Source organism: Eptesicus fuscus, chromosome 15 (genome assembly GCF_027574615.1).
Source record: "Eptesicus fuscus isolate TK198812 chromosome 15, DD_ASM_mEF_20220401, whole genome shotgun sequence".
NCBI lineage: Eukaryota > Metazoa > Chordata > Mammalia > Chiroptera > Vespertilionidae > Eptesicus > Eptesicus fuscus.
In genome coordinates this window covers 29,161,530-29,177,647 of record NC_072487.1, presented here as the reverse complement: position 1 = coordinate 29,177,647, position 16,118 = coordinate 29,161,530, and the positions used below count along the sequence as shown (strand labels likewise).

General features: G+C 40.2%; 1 protein-coding gene across 2 annotated transcripts in view; it reads left to right on the top strand.

Annotated features, from left to right (window-relative positions):
* The window catches only part of KDM4C (lysine demethylase 4C), a 328,665-nt gene that overhangs the window by 51,766 nt on the left and 260,781 nt on the right, over positions 1-16,118 (top strand). Inside the window, exon 5 of one of the 2 annotated variants that reach the window (XM_028150623.2) lies at positions 12,736-12,929. In XM_028150623.2, coding sequence (XP_028006424.2) covers positions 12,736-12,929 — 194 coding nt within the window. Of the gene's footprint in view, positions 1-629; positions 876-12,735; positions 12,930-16,118 lie in introns of those variants that run through there. The other variant, XM_054727715.1, reaches the window with a different exon arrangement.

Sequence of the window (16,118 nt, the reverse complement as noted above, 5' to 3'; positions counted from 1 at the left end):
ACTCCTCATTCATTAAAGTTTTATCATGAGGCTAGAGGCCCGGTGCACGAAATTCTTGCACAGGGTGTGTGTGTGTGTGTGTGTGTGTGTGTGTGTGTGTGTGTGTCCCTTAGCCTGACCTGCACCCTCTCCAATCCGGGAGCCCTCAGGGGATGTCCTACTGACTGCTTAGGCCTGCTCCTTGTGGTTCTCTGCTCTCTGCGGGGCCTGCCTGCTCCACACCGAGGCAACTGCCAAGCAGGCCGTGCTGGGTGCTGCCTGCGGGCTGCACTTCACTGCTCCCGGGTCGCTGAGGCCATGCTGGGTGTTGCCTGCGGCTGTGCTTACCTGCTCCCTGGTTGCCGTGGTGAAGGCCAAGCAGGCCATGCTGGGAGCTGCCTGTGGGCCGCGCTTCCCTGCCCCCGGGTTTCCACTTCGATGACCAAGCAGGCCATACCGGGAGCTGCCTTCTCCCTGCTGTCTCCACCGAGGCGATGAGGTTAATTTGCATACTCACTCCTGATTGGTTGGTGGGTGTCGTGAAGTGATGGTCAATTTGCATATTTCTATTTTATTAGTGTAGATTGCAGCAATTCAGTCAGGCTCTAGTTCTAATTCTAGTTCTTTTGCTATTTCTGTCACACCTGCAGTACTTCCTCCACTGAAGTCTTGAAACTCCCCCCACCCCTGAGTCATCCATAAGAGTTGGAATCAACTTCTTCTAAACTCTTGCTAATATTGTTTGTTTTGACCTCTTCCCATGAATTACAAAATGTTCTGGATGGCATATATACTGGTGAATGCTTTCCAGAAGGATTTTAATTTGCTCTACACAGGGTTTCCAGGAATCTTTTCTTTGTAAACAAATCATTCTCTGTGAAGTGCAATAAAGCAAAGCACACTAAAATGAGGTATGTCTCTATTGTGTTTGATTTCTTGCCGTTTGAAAATAGTTTTTTCACATACGCGTATTTTTAAACTATATATTTGGTTTGGCTTATTTTTAACCTTATTAAAAATAGTATCCCTTTATGTAGTCTTCTGGGACTTTGATTTTTTTCTTTTTTAAAAAATTTTTTTATTGAATTTATCTGGGTGACATTGGTTAATGAAATTATATAGGTTTTAGATGTACAGTTCTATAATATCATCTGTATCTTGTATTGTGTGTTCACCACCCCAAGGAAAGTCTTCTTCCATCACCATTTATCTACCCTATAGACTTTGATTTTTTTCTCGGAACAATAGGTTTCTTGTGTTTATCCATATTATTTTGTGAGCTATTGTGCAATGATTTTAATTGCTGTATAATATTTCATTTTGTGACGTTACATTTTATTTCATATTTTCCTGCCAGGAGATATTTTTTATCTTTAAAAGAAATTCTTTGTTGATTGATTTTAGAGAGAGAGGAAGGAAGAGAGAGAATAGAGAGGAAGTAGAAAGAGAGAGAAAGAAACATTGATTTGTTGTTCTAATTATTTTTGCTTTCATTGGTGGGTTGTTGTATGTGCCCTGACTAGAGATAGAACCAACAACCGTGGCAAATCAGGATGACATAAAAAAGGAAATATTGCTACTATGAACATACTCCTGTACATGGTTCCTGCACATGTATAAAAGTTTCTCCAAAGCATTTACTGGGAATGGAAATGCTGCCTTATAGGGTGATTTTTACCCCAGATACTGAATTATTTTCCAAAGCGTTTGTACCAGGTTTATTCCTCCAGCAGTGTGTAAGTATTTTTAAGACAGTCTTACATACCACAAGTGATTTTTTTGCAACCATCACCACCAGTCCAGTTGTAGAGCATTTCAGTACCTCCAAAAACTTCCTCTTGCTTACACATATATTCTCTTTGGCACTTAATATTGTTTACCTTTTTACTTATTGTGAGTCTTCTGACTGTAAAATGTCTTGGGTGTGAATTTGCATTTTTCTGATTATAAATGATATGAGAATATATTTTCATGTCTTTATTAGCCATTCTGTTTCTTTCCTCTTTTGCGAAATGTCCTTTGCCTATTTTTTTTTTACATTTTTAAAAATGTTTTCTTATTATTTGGAATTTTTAATGTATTCTGGATACCAAAAGTATGCAATTTAAATTTGTTGAGTTATTTCCTTCAGTTGTGTCTTATTCTTTACATTTTTGGTTTTTTTATTTTCAATATTGTCCTCTTTTGTGATAACTAAATAATTTTAATTCTAGCTCCTGAAGCTATATAGAGGGTATACTTTATAAACTTCATTGGACTGTTGTACACATTCAATAAAGTGATAATTGAGAAATACCACTTTGTATCTCAAAATCAGGAACATACTTTTGAATTGCTTAAATACAATCTAGAAAATTAAAAGCAAAATCAGAAGCCATACTGATTGTCAATTAAGTGTTTTGCACTTAATACATGATATAATAGCCAATATCTAGTAAGAGATATTGAAAATCATTTCAGATTCTCATCCTGTTATACTTTGTTGGGAAGGTTTCTTGATTAAGTATGTGACTGATCATAGGTAAGTACCACCAGGACCAGAACAGCAAGTAAAAGTTTTACCACAACTTTTGTAGTTTTATTTTATTCATCAGTTAGAAATGAACATTGAGAATTAAATACTTATATTTACATGTATACAAGTTATACTGTGAAAGCATGTTTACAAACAAGTGTTTGGTAACTAGTTGGATAAGAAAATAATGTATAAAGATATATAGCAAAAATATTATTGAATCATGTCTTATTCTGGAAATATCAATTCTATATTTCATATTATATTAAACAAAGCAGTGTTATTTTTTTGAATTTCCTATCCAGAAATACTTGTAAAGTAAGACAGATAGAAATTAATAATTTTTATTCTCATTTTAACTATGAAAAAGTTAAATTAGAAAAGCAAGAATGATTGAAATGCCTAAATCCAGAATGAGCCCAAATATTTGGCCACACAGAGTACTATCATCTTCAAGAATAGAAGTAATAATGAAGCCTTTATAAGCAGTTTTTATTCTACAAATACAATAGGCATTTTGGTATTTTGGTCACTAGCAAACAAGTTCAGTAAAGGTTTGAGATGCCTCAGTTTTATAAATTCAATATAGTATATTTAAGGTTAAGTAAAGTTGACATGAACATTTTTAGAGATAGGCTTATTTATAACTACAGGCCCTGTGCACGAAATTTGTGCATGGGGGTGTGTGTCCCTCAGCCCAGCCTGCACCCTCTCCAATCTGGGACCCCTCGAGGGATGTCCGGCTGCCCGTTTAGGCCCGATCCCGGTAGGATCGGGCCTAAACGGGCAGTCGGACCTCCCTCTCACAATCCAGGACTGCTGGCTCCCAACTGCTCGCCTGCCTGCCTTCCTTATTGCCCCTAACCGCTTCTGCCTGCCAGCCTGATCACCCCCTTACCACTCCCCTGCCAGCCTGATTGATGCCTATCTGCTCCCATGCCAGCCTCATTGCCCCTAACTGCCCTCCCCTTGCTGGCCTGGTCCCTCCCAACTACCCTCCCCTGCTGGCCTGATCTCCACAACTGCCCTCCCCTGCAGGCCTGGTCCTTCCCCCAACTGCTCTCCCCTGCAGGCCTGGGTCCCCCCAACTGCCCTCCCCTACAGACCTGGTCCCCCCAAACTGCCCTCCCCTGCAGGCCTGGTCACCCCTAACTGCCCTCCCTTGCAGGCCTGGTCCCCCCCAACTTCCCTCCCCTGCAGGCCTGGTCACCCCTAACTGCCCTCCCCTGCAGGCCTGGTCCCTCCAAACTGCTCTCCCCTGCAGACCTAGGTCCACCCCAACTGCCCTTCCCTTCAGGTCTGGTCGCCCCCAACTTCCCTCTGCCAGCCTGGTCACCCCTAACTGCCTTCCCCTGCAGGCTTGATCGCCCCCAACTGCCCTCCCTTGCAGGCCTGGTCCCTCCCAACTGCCCTTCCCTGCTGGCCTGATTGCCTACAACTGCCCTCCCCTGTAGTCCTGGTCTCCCCCAACTGCCCTCCCCTGCAGATCTGGTCTCCCCCAACTGCCCTCCTCTGCTGGCCTGGTCACCCTTAACTGCCCTCCTTGCTGGCCTGGTCACCCATAGCTGCCCTCCCCTGCAGGCCTGGATCCTCCTCAACTGCCCTTCCCTGCAGGCCCAGTTGCCCCCAACTTCCCTCCTCTGCTGGCCTGGTCACTGCTAACTGCCCTCCCCTGCTGGCCTGATCGCCCACAACTACCCTCCCCTGCAGGCCTGGTCCTTCCCCCAACTGCTCTCCCCTGCAGGCCTGGGTCCCCCCAACTGCTCTCCCCTACAGGCCTGGTCCCTCCCAACTGCCCTCCCCTGCTGGCCTGATCGCCCACAACTGCCCTCCCCTGCAGGCCTGGTCCTTCCCCCAACTGCTCTCCCCTGCAGGCCTGGTCACCCCTAACTGCCCTCCCCTACAGACCTGGTCCCCCCAAACTGCCCTACCCTGCAGACCTGGTCACCCCTAACTGCCCTCCCTTGCAGGCCTGGTCCCCCCCAACTGCTCTCCCCTGCAGGCCTGGGTCCCCCCACCTGCTCTCCCCTACAGGCCTAGTCCCCTCCCAACTGCCCTCCCCTGCTGGCCTGATCGCCCACAACTGCCCGCCCCTGCAGGCCTGATCCATCCCAACTGCCCTCCCCTGCTGGCCATCTTGTGTCCACATAGGGGCAGCCATCTTTGACCACATGGGGGCAGCCATCTTGTGTGTTGGAGTGATGGTCAATTTGCATATTGCTCTTTTATTAGATAGGATGTCTTTTAATGAACAAAGACTGATTTTCATGTAGTTGATTTTTATCAATCTTCTCATTAATTTTATCTACTTGTATTTTTATCTCTCCTGGAACTCTGATCCCTTGAATTTAGCCATACTTACTCTAGGTTAGCTTTCAGATTTTCCTTCTCATATTTCTGAACTGCACTGTGTGTTACTGTCTTAAATTTTATCTTCTGGTTAACTATTTCTCTTGTTTAACCCTTTCATTGAGTATTTTAGTTTAGTAATGATATATTTTACTTCTACTAATAGAAGTCTCCCACCTCCTTGATCTGACTGGTCTTCCAAATAGTTTATTTTACTTGCTTGTTTTTGTGATTCCAGTTTTTATTTTTTAAAACATTTTATATTCTTTAATGTCTCTCTGTTAATTCTGATATCAGCAGTCCTTAATATCAGGTGGGGGAGTGTTCTACATGCTTCTTCAGCTGTTTTTGTTTTGTTGTGCTGGCTTGCCTCCCTGGGTGCATGGTGATTTTGGGTTGTATGCTTTGGCTTGATCTTAATTTATGGAAAACTTAAAGGTTTCAATGGAGGATGCTTTTCTTCCAAAAGGATTGGGTTTGTTTCTGCCTAGAACCAGGGATACCGTTAAACTCAAAACCTCAGTGGTCCAGACTTGGCACGAGTCCCAAACTCTCTGCAATCTATTATTTGACTGGGTATTCCCCCTTTTTCTTCTCTGCTCTCCTTTACATATTCATATTTACCTTTTAAAGATGACTAGTCTTTTTATAGGGCCCTTTTGTTGCAGTTCTCCCCCCGCCCCAAACTTGCTCTACATTGGGTATTGTTTAGACCTTTAGAAAGAGAAGAAAGCACTACTGTAAAATTGTAGATATTTTGATGTGTGAAAATGCAAAAAGAAAAGTGATCTGTTTTAAAAGTAAGAAGCTTAAATGATCTATATTATAAAAAGCCAGTGACTGTAACACCATAAAGCTGTAACGACCAAACGACTGGTCACCAGGAGGTGCATGATGGGCCTTGCGGCACGGCCGGTCTCCGGGTCTCCAGCGCGGCGGGGGTCTGGGTCTTGAGCAATTTCGCACGTTGAGCCTCTAGTATGAGATGTTTTTGTGGATAGGAAGAAGCAAAAAGAGCTATCATGTCACACATTGTAATTCACTTTAAAGCAAAATGAATTTCACAGGGGTCTAATTTTATTTTTATTGTGTAAAGATCCTAAGGAAATCATCAGTCTAGTTTAAAATGTCAACCAGAGCTTTCATTTTAGTTAGTGAAAGGTACAATTTTCACATATTACTATCTGAAATGGATTGAATTTTGAAGTCTTGAAAGAACCAATCAAGTTTTATTTTTTCTTTCTCCATGTGCATTATCTTTGAAACTTTGAGGGCTTGTTATGGCCACATGAATTAGGGGCAGTCATGTACTGTAGCCTAATCTTAACTTACCATCAAATTAGTGGTGATTAGGTGGATGGTCTTTTGTTTGAATCACAGCACTCTAGGTGTTGAGTGGGCTGTGATAAGTGTTTTAGAAAGAGATGGTAAGAGCCAAATAAGGAAAAGCAGAATCTTAAAAAAACCCCACCAGAACTTAAAAATTAGTATTTTTATTTAATTAGTTTAAGCAAAAAAAAATACCTACAAAATACTGCACAGTAATGTGCTAATGAGAAACATCATATCATATGCTCTGTTATAAAAATGGGACCCATGTCAGTATTTATGAAGGGATTGATTACAAAAAATTGTGGTTTGCTAGATTGACAACACATTTACTATCCAGGAGACTGGTTGCTCTGTTCTCAGTTTCAAACAAGGAGGGCTGGTAAGTTACTAAGCATCTTACTTTCATCTGTAAAATGAGAGTGTTTTGTTCTTGTTTTCCCAGCTTGGGGATTATCCCTGTGCTTTTGAGATCCCTGTGCTAATGAAATAATTACTGAGTACCTACAGAGTTTTAAGATTTAGTTCTAGTTTTCTGGATGGATGACAGATACAAAGAAAATGTTACTTTACTTTTTAAAAAATTAAAAAAATATATTTTTTCATGCATTGCCTTGTTCCTTCCTCCTTCATCCCTTTAAAATTATTGCAATAAGTGTGAACTTCTTAATACCTGCTACCTTTCTGCAAATGTGGCCACAGATGTATTTTGTTTGATCCACAGTTTTAAAAGTTTGTTAATTTGGATTTTGAGCTTCACTTAAAAGTTCAGAACATCTAGCAGCATTCCCAGTGACAGCAATAGACAGGAGCTAAGTAAGGGCCCTTCTAGACAGGACAGTAGATGGTCTCCAAATGGTCTTCCCTACACTCCTTTTGATTTGCACCGGGCTGTGTCACTCACGTTGTTACTTGCTGGCTCTTTGGGCACCTCAGTGTAGCTTCTGCATTATCACTCAGCTCTTCACTTCCCGATGTGCCTTTGGAACATGCTCCTGACAACCCTCTTTGAGGTAGGGTAGGCCCTGAGCCCCAAGGAATACAACTCAAATAAGCTCTGGTCCTCCCACCTTTGAAAAAGAAAAATTTAGTTAGAAATAAATTTTTTCAAAATATTTTCATATGTATTTTGCAGTCTTGTCTTTACAACTGTCCCTTGAGGTAGGCAAGTCTGGAATTATGTGCTGTTAGGAAGCCTTGGTCTCCACTTGTGCTGCCAAGGCCATATTTATTTTAAAGTGGTTCCACTGAGGGGATAGACCTTTTCTGTGGACATCTCAAGGTGGCCACAATTCTTGTCATGTCCTCATTGGCAGACTTGAACTCTGTGCTCTGCCATGAACGTTCATTGAGAAACCGTCAGCTCCTATATAACTGGTGAGTGGCAGAGCCAGTATTTGGTCAGAGAGCTTTCAACTCCTGTACAGCATGCTACTTTTCTGGTATTGTGTCATTCTTGGAGAAAAAATATCATTTCATTTTGCTCTTTGCTGGGTGAGGACAGAAGAGAGTGTGTGTTAACCATGATTTTTATGAGTTTATTCATTTGTCTTTTATCTCAGAAGAACCTTTTTGTAGTCTTTGATGGGTGTGCCCTCATTTTTATGCCCTTAAAAAAAAAAAGCAAGCTCATTCTCTGCTTGCTAGCACATTTGGTAGGGTTAAAAGTTTAAGTCTTCCCTCTTTTCTTCCTACTTTAAATCTTTTAGTCCATCTTCATTTATAAATAACTTTTGGGATGTTTTAAATTTATACCATCTCTGTGTATTTGTAGGTGACACAATCAAATTATATATGTGTATCATAACAACAACAGATGTGACCATATTCCAGCTGGAATATGGGTTCTTTTTCTTTTTCTTTTAAAAAAAAATATATTTTTATTGATTTTTTTACAGAGAAGGAAGGGAGAGGGAGAGGGATAGAGAGTTAGAAACATCGATCAGCTGCCTCCTGCACACTCCCCACTGGGGATGTGCCCGCAACCAAGGTACATGCCCTTGACCGGAATCGAACCTGGGACCTTTCAGTCCGCAGGTCGATGCTCTATCCACTGGGCCAAACTGGTTAGGGCTGGAATATGGGTTCTTAAATGCCCTCTCCGCTGTGGTTGGAGTGATTTTCTGTTTACCAAGATACGTTTCGGCGGAGGCACAGAGGGAACGGTGTAGGACTAGAATGCCTCTCCTGGGGTGTTGTCCCACATGGTACTATTTTACAGATCGTAATGGAGCACATAAGTGAGGTTTTTTGGTCAAATAATATTTGGGAAGCACGGAGTTAAGCAAAATTAAATAGGTTTCTGTAGTAGGGCCTCTCAGAGCCTTGGAATACTTGTCAGCACCGTGACTAAGAGGAGGAGAAAAGGAAGCCCAGGGTTTCTGACCACAGCCTCTGGTAGGGCTAATGTTGCATTAGGAATAGTTTGGGGAAAATTGGTTTACAGTGATATTGCATCAATTCTCTGTAGAGGTGGGAATGATGCATTATTAGTGAGGTTTCTAATGTGTCTTATTGCTGCCGTGTCATCCTTCAGTTTTCCAGTGACTGAACGCAGTCTCATAGAGTGGGTGCTGGATGCTCACAGTGCTGAGAAGAGGGTGCTCATTGGCATGGAAGTGGCCCAGAGAGTAAGGGCTGTGGCCTCAATTTCGGTATAGTCTCTGTGGATGGTTATGGGTGCATCGTTCATGCTCTGATGTCAGTGACTCCCTTAAATAGCTCCTGATTGCAGTTATGCTATTGAAGACTGAAGAGTTCTTGTAAAATGCCATCTAATTCCCGATAGGTGGAAGGTAAAGGAAAGATCCTTGATAAAATTCTCAGTTACACATATGTGCCCAGATCATGATCCAATGATGAATTATTTCAGAAAACGAGACAAACACTGGGTAAATAGACAAACAGAGCAGGACAGGCATAGAATGTTGACTGGGTAATTGGGGTGAAGGGAGAGGAGAATCAGGAGGAAATATTGGCCCAGTGGAGGTCAGGTGAGTGACAAATACCCCCGAGCACCTGCTGAACATGTAGAAGAACTAATTTGACGGAATCTGGAAGAGGCATTTGTCTATGAACTTGGGCCGCTGTGCAGACTTTCTGCTGAGATTCTATGGCTTTAAGCGTTGAATAGTTCGCAAATTTCGACTTGTCATTGTGGGGCTTGTTTGTAGCTGAGGTCTTTCTGGAGACCTTTACATTACACCAGTTCTATCACCAACGCCCAAGTGAAGCAGCTTCTATTACAAGCTTTGCCAGTGTTTGTGTAGAACAGTTGTACCCCTGGGTGGGGAGAACGTGGCAGCTTTATGTGTTTGCCTGCCCTAAATTTTAGCTCTTTGGATCTTTGTTGACAATTGTTGCTGAGAGAGGAGGATGATATGTTGTATTTTAAAATGATCAGAACTGGAAGCATAGTGTTTACAAGTGAAGGCCCAGGAGTCAGGTAGATTTAGGTTTATCTTTGCCACCTACTACTGGCGAGGAGTATTAGGTTTCCCCATTTGTTCATTTAGGTTTAACATTACCTATGTTACCAGATTGTTTTGAATAGGTGTGATGTATAGGTATGTGTAGTGTAATGAGGTACAGTGTGGTTAACACTTCACCTAAATGACAGACTAGGCATACTCTGTCTGAGTTTGTTTAGGACACTGATGCTTGTTGGTGTTTGCGTAGAGCCTGTCCTTGGAGTCAGTTAGCCAGTTCAGTCCATAGTAGAGAATGGAAACTGGAGAAGAAATTTTGAAGTGGTAAAATTTGTCTATGGTCTCTTTACACCTGTTATTCTTAGCATTTTAACCACTTTTTAAATTGAAATTATATGAAACTCTAACAATTTCATATAATTTCTTGAAAAGAAGTTAAAGTTTCAGCCTCATGCCAACCTTGGTCTTGCCCATCACTTGGCCTTGAAAAAAATAGGTTATTTGCCTATTAATGAGGATAACATCAGTAATAAATTTCATAGGACTTTATTATCTCTTAACACATATTCGACTGTGATTTTGGGGGAGGCTTTCCAGTAAGATTTACTAGAGAATAGTGGAGATATTTATTCTATCTGTTCTAAGAAATTTTCTAAACATTTTGTGAACTTTAGCATGTTCAGTATTCCATGAATCTCTGGGAAGGTGCTAGTCCTCATGTTTTCATGAAGAAAGACTTGCAGCTCAGAAAATCTCAGTGTTCTTTGCCCTGGCCAGTGGCAGAGCTGGGGTTATAATCTGGGTCTTCTGCCAGCATTCTTACTTCTCTACCCTTATCCCCTTAGACCCGCAGGTTTGAGGATGTCAAACGAGTCAGCCTTAGTTATTAAAAAAAAATAAAAATCAGTCAGTAATAAAGTTAAGATCTCTCTCTCTAAATGAAGGAGTTTCAGAGGAATGCTTTGTTCCTAAATTTGCAAGTTCATTCAGTTTAAAAATGATTCCTATAATATAGCGCTCATATTCATTATTCATATTCATATTCATTGCCTCAGTAATGACTTTTAAATAGGACTTTATTATTAGAATGACTGGACTGAAGTCTGATTGGACTAGGGTTAAGAGATTGCATCACTATAAATAGAGATAGAATATTTTACATAAGTTGATCTACTTTTTATGAAGTTTCATAAGTTGGAACTTAGGATCTTCTCTAAAACACTTTGACCAATTTCCAAATAGCAAACTTCCCACTGTGGGGTTAAAGATAGAATGACCACTTAGGAGAATTTGGGAATTAAATTATTTCTGTTGGCACTTTCAATTATGTTAAGTGAGGCAGAGCTTCATTAACTGCTCCATCAACAATTTTTCTAACCCAAAAGCTTGAGGAGGTAAGATTACTACACTGATTAGAGAATCATCTATAGACCAAAATGAAAACAGAAAACCCTGTACATTTTCAGTGTGTAAGAGAAATATTAGATGTGATTGTCTGTGAGGCCATTGGCATAGTTATTGGAGAGGGCCTTATGGGTATATATAAATTAATTTAATGTCCCTCTTTTAAAAAAATGTTTTTATTGACTTTTAAAAATATATATTTTTATTTATTTAAAATATATTTTTATTGATTTCAGAGAGGAAGGGAGAGGGAGAGATAGAAACGTCAATGATGAGAAAGAATCACTGATTGGCTGCCTCCTGCACAACCCCTACTGGGGATTGAGCCCACAACCCAGGCATGTGCCTTTGACTGGAATCAAACCCGGGACCCTTCAGTCTGCAGGCTGACACTCTATCCACTGAGTCAAACCGGCTAGGGCAAAATAATATTTTTATTGATTTCAGAGAGGAAGGGAGAGTAAGAGAGATACAGAAACATCAGTGATAAGAGAGAATCATTGATCAGCTGCCTCCTGCACTCCCCCTACTGGGGATTGAGCCCACAACCCGGGCATGTGCCCTTGACTGGGAATTGAACCCAGGATCCTGCAGTCTGCAGGCTGATGCTCTACCCACTGAGCCAAACCAGCTAGGGCAAATTTTTTTTTTTTTTTTTAGAGAAAGAGACAGGGAGGAAGGGTGATGGAGAGGAATATCAATGTGAAAGAGAAACAGTGATTGGTTGCCTCCCATATGCACCCTGTCCAGGAATCAAACCCACAACCTGGGAATGTGCCTTGACCGGGAATCAAGCCAGTGAAGTTTTGGTGCAGGGGATGATGCTCAACCAACTGCACCACACCAGCTAGGGCAAAGCCAGTCTTTAACAGCACCTTGAATAGGTTGAGATCGGTTTAAAAGCATTGCAGTTCCTTCATGATTGCATTGGAATGTCACATTCTCTGGCCAGGCATAACCTTAACTCTTATATACCAGCAATTATAACCTTTTCTCTCTATTATCACCCGCCATGTTGGGTTATTGTTAGAAAACTGTATTCTTCCAGCGATTCTACCAAAGTTTGGAGAAGAATTTTTTTAACAGCTATTCTGTGTTTAAAATTCATAATCAACATGGAGTTTAATATTTACTAGAAGAAGCAATAAAAACACAATGTACTGTGGCTTAGGGTAGTGCTAAGAGTTTTTCCAGTAGAGGTCAATTTTTAGGAAATGATGTATCATGCTAAAATTGAATTGGATGGGAATGACAGAAGTATGAAAGAACATGTATTTTGCTAGTGGTATCTTGAAATATTACCTGATGCTGAATATGACTTCTAAACTAATATACAAATAAACAAAGTGAAAATAAAAACAAAATAACTCAAAACTAAAAGGTGTACCAAAAATAGAAAACACACTCCAGATCATATGTTTTGGAGAAATGATTGTTTTGCTAATAGCAAGTGGGGACTTACCTTACATTTATGTTGGGAATCAGGGAGTCATTTGGTATAGTTTTATACTAATATTTATATAGAACCACATTATACTTACAATAACCTTGCAGAATTAATAATGGATATATATTTATGTGCTTCTTGAATAATAATTGCTTTATTTTTCATTTCTAAGTGAATTAAAATATACAGTGTAATAATTATGGCAGATGATGGTTTGATTAGTAAATGTTGTCTTTACTAGTGTAATAATGTTTGATTTTTTTCTCTCTCTCTCCTGGTTCCAGGGTGTGGATGAATGGAACATAGCTCGCCTAAATACTATCTTGGATGTGGTTGAGGAAGAGTGCGGTATTTCTATTGAGGGTGTAAATACCCCGTACCTCTATTTTGGCATGTGGAAAACCACATTCGCGTGGCACACCGAGGATATGGACCTCTACAGCATTAATTATCTCCACTTTGGAGAGCCCAAGTCTTGGCAAGTTACATGTTTAATACTCATTTGCTTTGGAATTTTGAGGTTTGGGCAAGGCACTATAACCTATTGAAGAGGATGTTTTTCCCTTGGTGGAATCAGATTTAATATGAGCTTTAAGAAAGTTTTTGACTATAATAATGAATTGTCTTCCACTTTCCCCAGGTTTTTGCTCAAAGTCATGAAGCTAGTGGTGACTTGTCTATCTAAAGTTGCCTACAGACCATTATGTGTATATGTGTGTGATGCGTTTATAGATATTTTAGTCTTGAAGAATTTGTTAGGCATCTTTACTTGTCTGTCCATTTGTTGGAAGGTGTATGGGAAAGTTGACTTCCTGGATGTAAAGTATCAAATAATCTTAATAACCTTCCAGTCCAGCCTCCTCTAAATAAATGACCATTTCTATATAGTATGTGGTGGCTGGAGGGAGAGGAGAGATGAATCAGGAGATCTGTTACCGCTCTTTGAGTAATAGGCCTGGGTCAGAGAGCAATTGAATGTTGATATGTGTCTTAACTTGCAGTTTCCTCTGTTTCTGAACTTCTTTCCTCATTTTTCTTAAAGAGTTACTGCTCTGTAAAATGCATTATATAGTACATTCATTGCACATTTGTAATTATTAGCCTGCTAACCCTGGTATCCTCTGTGGTCAGGCATTTTCATGTTTTAAAGAGTTAAGTCTATTTTCTATAATATCAGCCTACTTTCTTTAATACATTTACATCAGGGTAACACACAGGCAGAAGCATATGAAGCATAACCTGGACAACAGGAAACAGGATGTCCTGATGAACGTTTAGGGCGCGCTTCACGTATTGTGCCAGCCCAGCAGCTTTCTTGGTTCCAATTCAAAGAGAATGGTTTCTTTCAAGTTCTGCTGATCACGAGTTGAAGTACAGTGTATAAGTTCTAGTCCAATCTTGCCATTGAGGTTTTATCATTCGGTGAAATGAGAAATGGTAAGCTTTCTCCAAAAAAATTCAAATATAGGAAAACTTCCTAATGATTGAAAATGACATCTACTTGGAAGGAAAGTATTAGGTGGAAGGGCAAAGTTCTTAGGATATACAAGAGAAATCCAGGCAGTTCTTAGTTTGCTGTCGAGTTTTTTTCACCTAAAAAAACCTAGTGGGAAGCTCTTTCCACTGAGCCAAACTGACCAGGGCTGTTTAACTTATTTTAAGTAAGCACATTTAATCTGGTTAATGCTTAGCATTCTTCTCTTTTAATGGAATAAATCAAACTTAAACATTTTGAATACATGGTCTAGGATGTTGAGAGGTTTTATGACAGTGTGATGGGATTATTCATTTCACAGTTGTTTACAGGAGGCTCAGTTGTGAGCACACACTCGAGGCCCTTTGGGTCTGTATTTGTCATCTTTCTTCAACAACTTTCTAAACATCTGTCATCCTTTAGTACTTTTGGGACTTAGCTCTTGGAGACTTTGAGAAATATTACGAAGTAGTGCATAGGCTTCTGGACAGTGATCTCCATGCTTTCTGACACCCCCTTTCAGAGTGGATAAAATTAAATGAAGTGGATAAATCAACATGTTGGTGAAATCTAGTAGTATTTAGGTAACTACTAGTATATACTATATTTCCCTTAAGAAAAATGAAACGTTAGTAGCAAAACTTTTCTGGAGGTTTGTTAGATATTAATTAATGAGAATGCTTGGGACATTAATTTGAGTTTTTAGTATTAGAGGAGTTAGAGATGTGGTTCCTGCTTTCTTACGGAGGAAGATTATTCTTTCCTCTTGTCTTGAGAACAGTATTATGTTGTCTCCTAAAAATCACTTAGGGGAGAATATTCTGGTCAGGAAACGGACTGATTCTAGAATCTTGTGTCTTTGGGAAGGAGCACTGCAGTTTGTGAGAATCATTATGCTAGTACCCAAGGTATTTCTTTCTTCCAGCATGTATATTTTCAGTATTTAATTACTCTATTAGTTATTAAGCATAGAGACTCCATTCTATGCATTAAGGGTAGATTTATAATAACACTATTATCTTTAACCTTGGCCATTATTTATAATGATAAAGTAATAAAACACAGCAGTGAGTATGACAGCTAATCTACATTCCATTTTCTAAGATAACTGCTGTAGGAAAAGAGTGATATAAATGACTGTAAGTATATTTCCCAGTAGATTTATGAAAGATTATATTAGCTCAGAGTTAAATACTTTGAGGTAAACTCAATCATCATTAAAATTCATTTTAGTAATCATCATAATATATTTAAAGTGAGCTTTGAAAGTTGGTAGAAGCAATACAAATTCATATATATATTGGGAGGCAGGGAGTGTGTGTGGCAGAGCTAAGACACAAGGGACCAGCAATCAAGGCTCTAGTCCTTATTCTACTAACATTTGGCTTTGGACAGATAACTGTACTTGTAATTTCCTCACCCACAAAATGACCAGGTTAACCAGTATGATCTCCAACCATAGGAATATTTTCACTTACTCTACAAAGTGATAGGATGACACATGAGCACACACTGGTCTCCTTTCCTGCTGGCCTCTGCTTGTTGAGTTGAATCTGAAACAGTTGCCTTTACTCTTCTCCAGGGATGACCTCTCCTGACCTTGACATCTCTTTCCTGGCTGTGTCTTCCTCCTTCTCTCTGGCCTTACAGGCTGGCGATGAACTTCTGCTTCTTCATCTTCAGTTCTTCATACCATGTTTTTGGTATGATTATTGCAAAGACTGCTGCCTAGAATCCCCTCCCTATTCCATGTCTATACTGCTCTCCTCTGCCCCTGTATCCCTTAGATTTTTGCCTGAAGTCTTTTTAGATCAATCTGTTTAAGGGCAGAGAAGGGAATACACACACACACACACACACACACACACACACACACACACACACACGTTATAAAGATTCTTGTCTAAAATGTAATGATTAAGAACACCAAGTTTCCTGAGATTTCTGAGTAGCTACAGAATATGCACAGCCCCAGGTGGGAGCCCTGAGACATACTTTTATGGGCACTATATATGGCAGATTTTGCTTAGTAAGTTTTCATGAATACAGGGATGTACTGAAGAGACTTTCAGAGGGGCTGATGATTTATTTAAACATTTATGGCATAAAGGTTTAAGGGGAAAAGAATGCTTAAAGTAAGCAGATAGAAAATTGCTCTGGTAGTCAGTGGTATTTATTATTTTTTGAATTAAT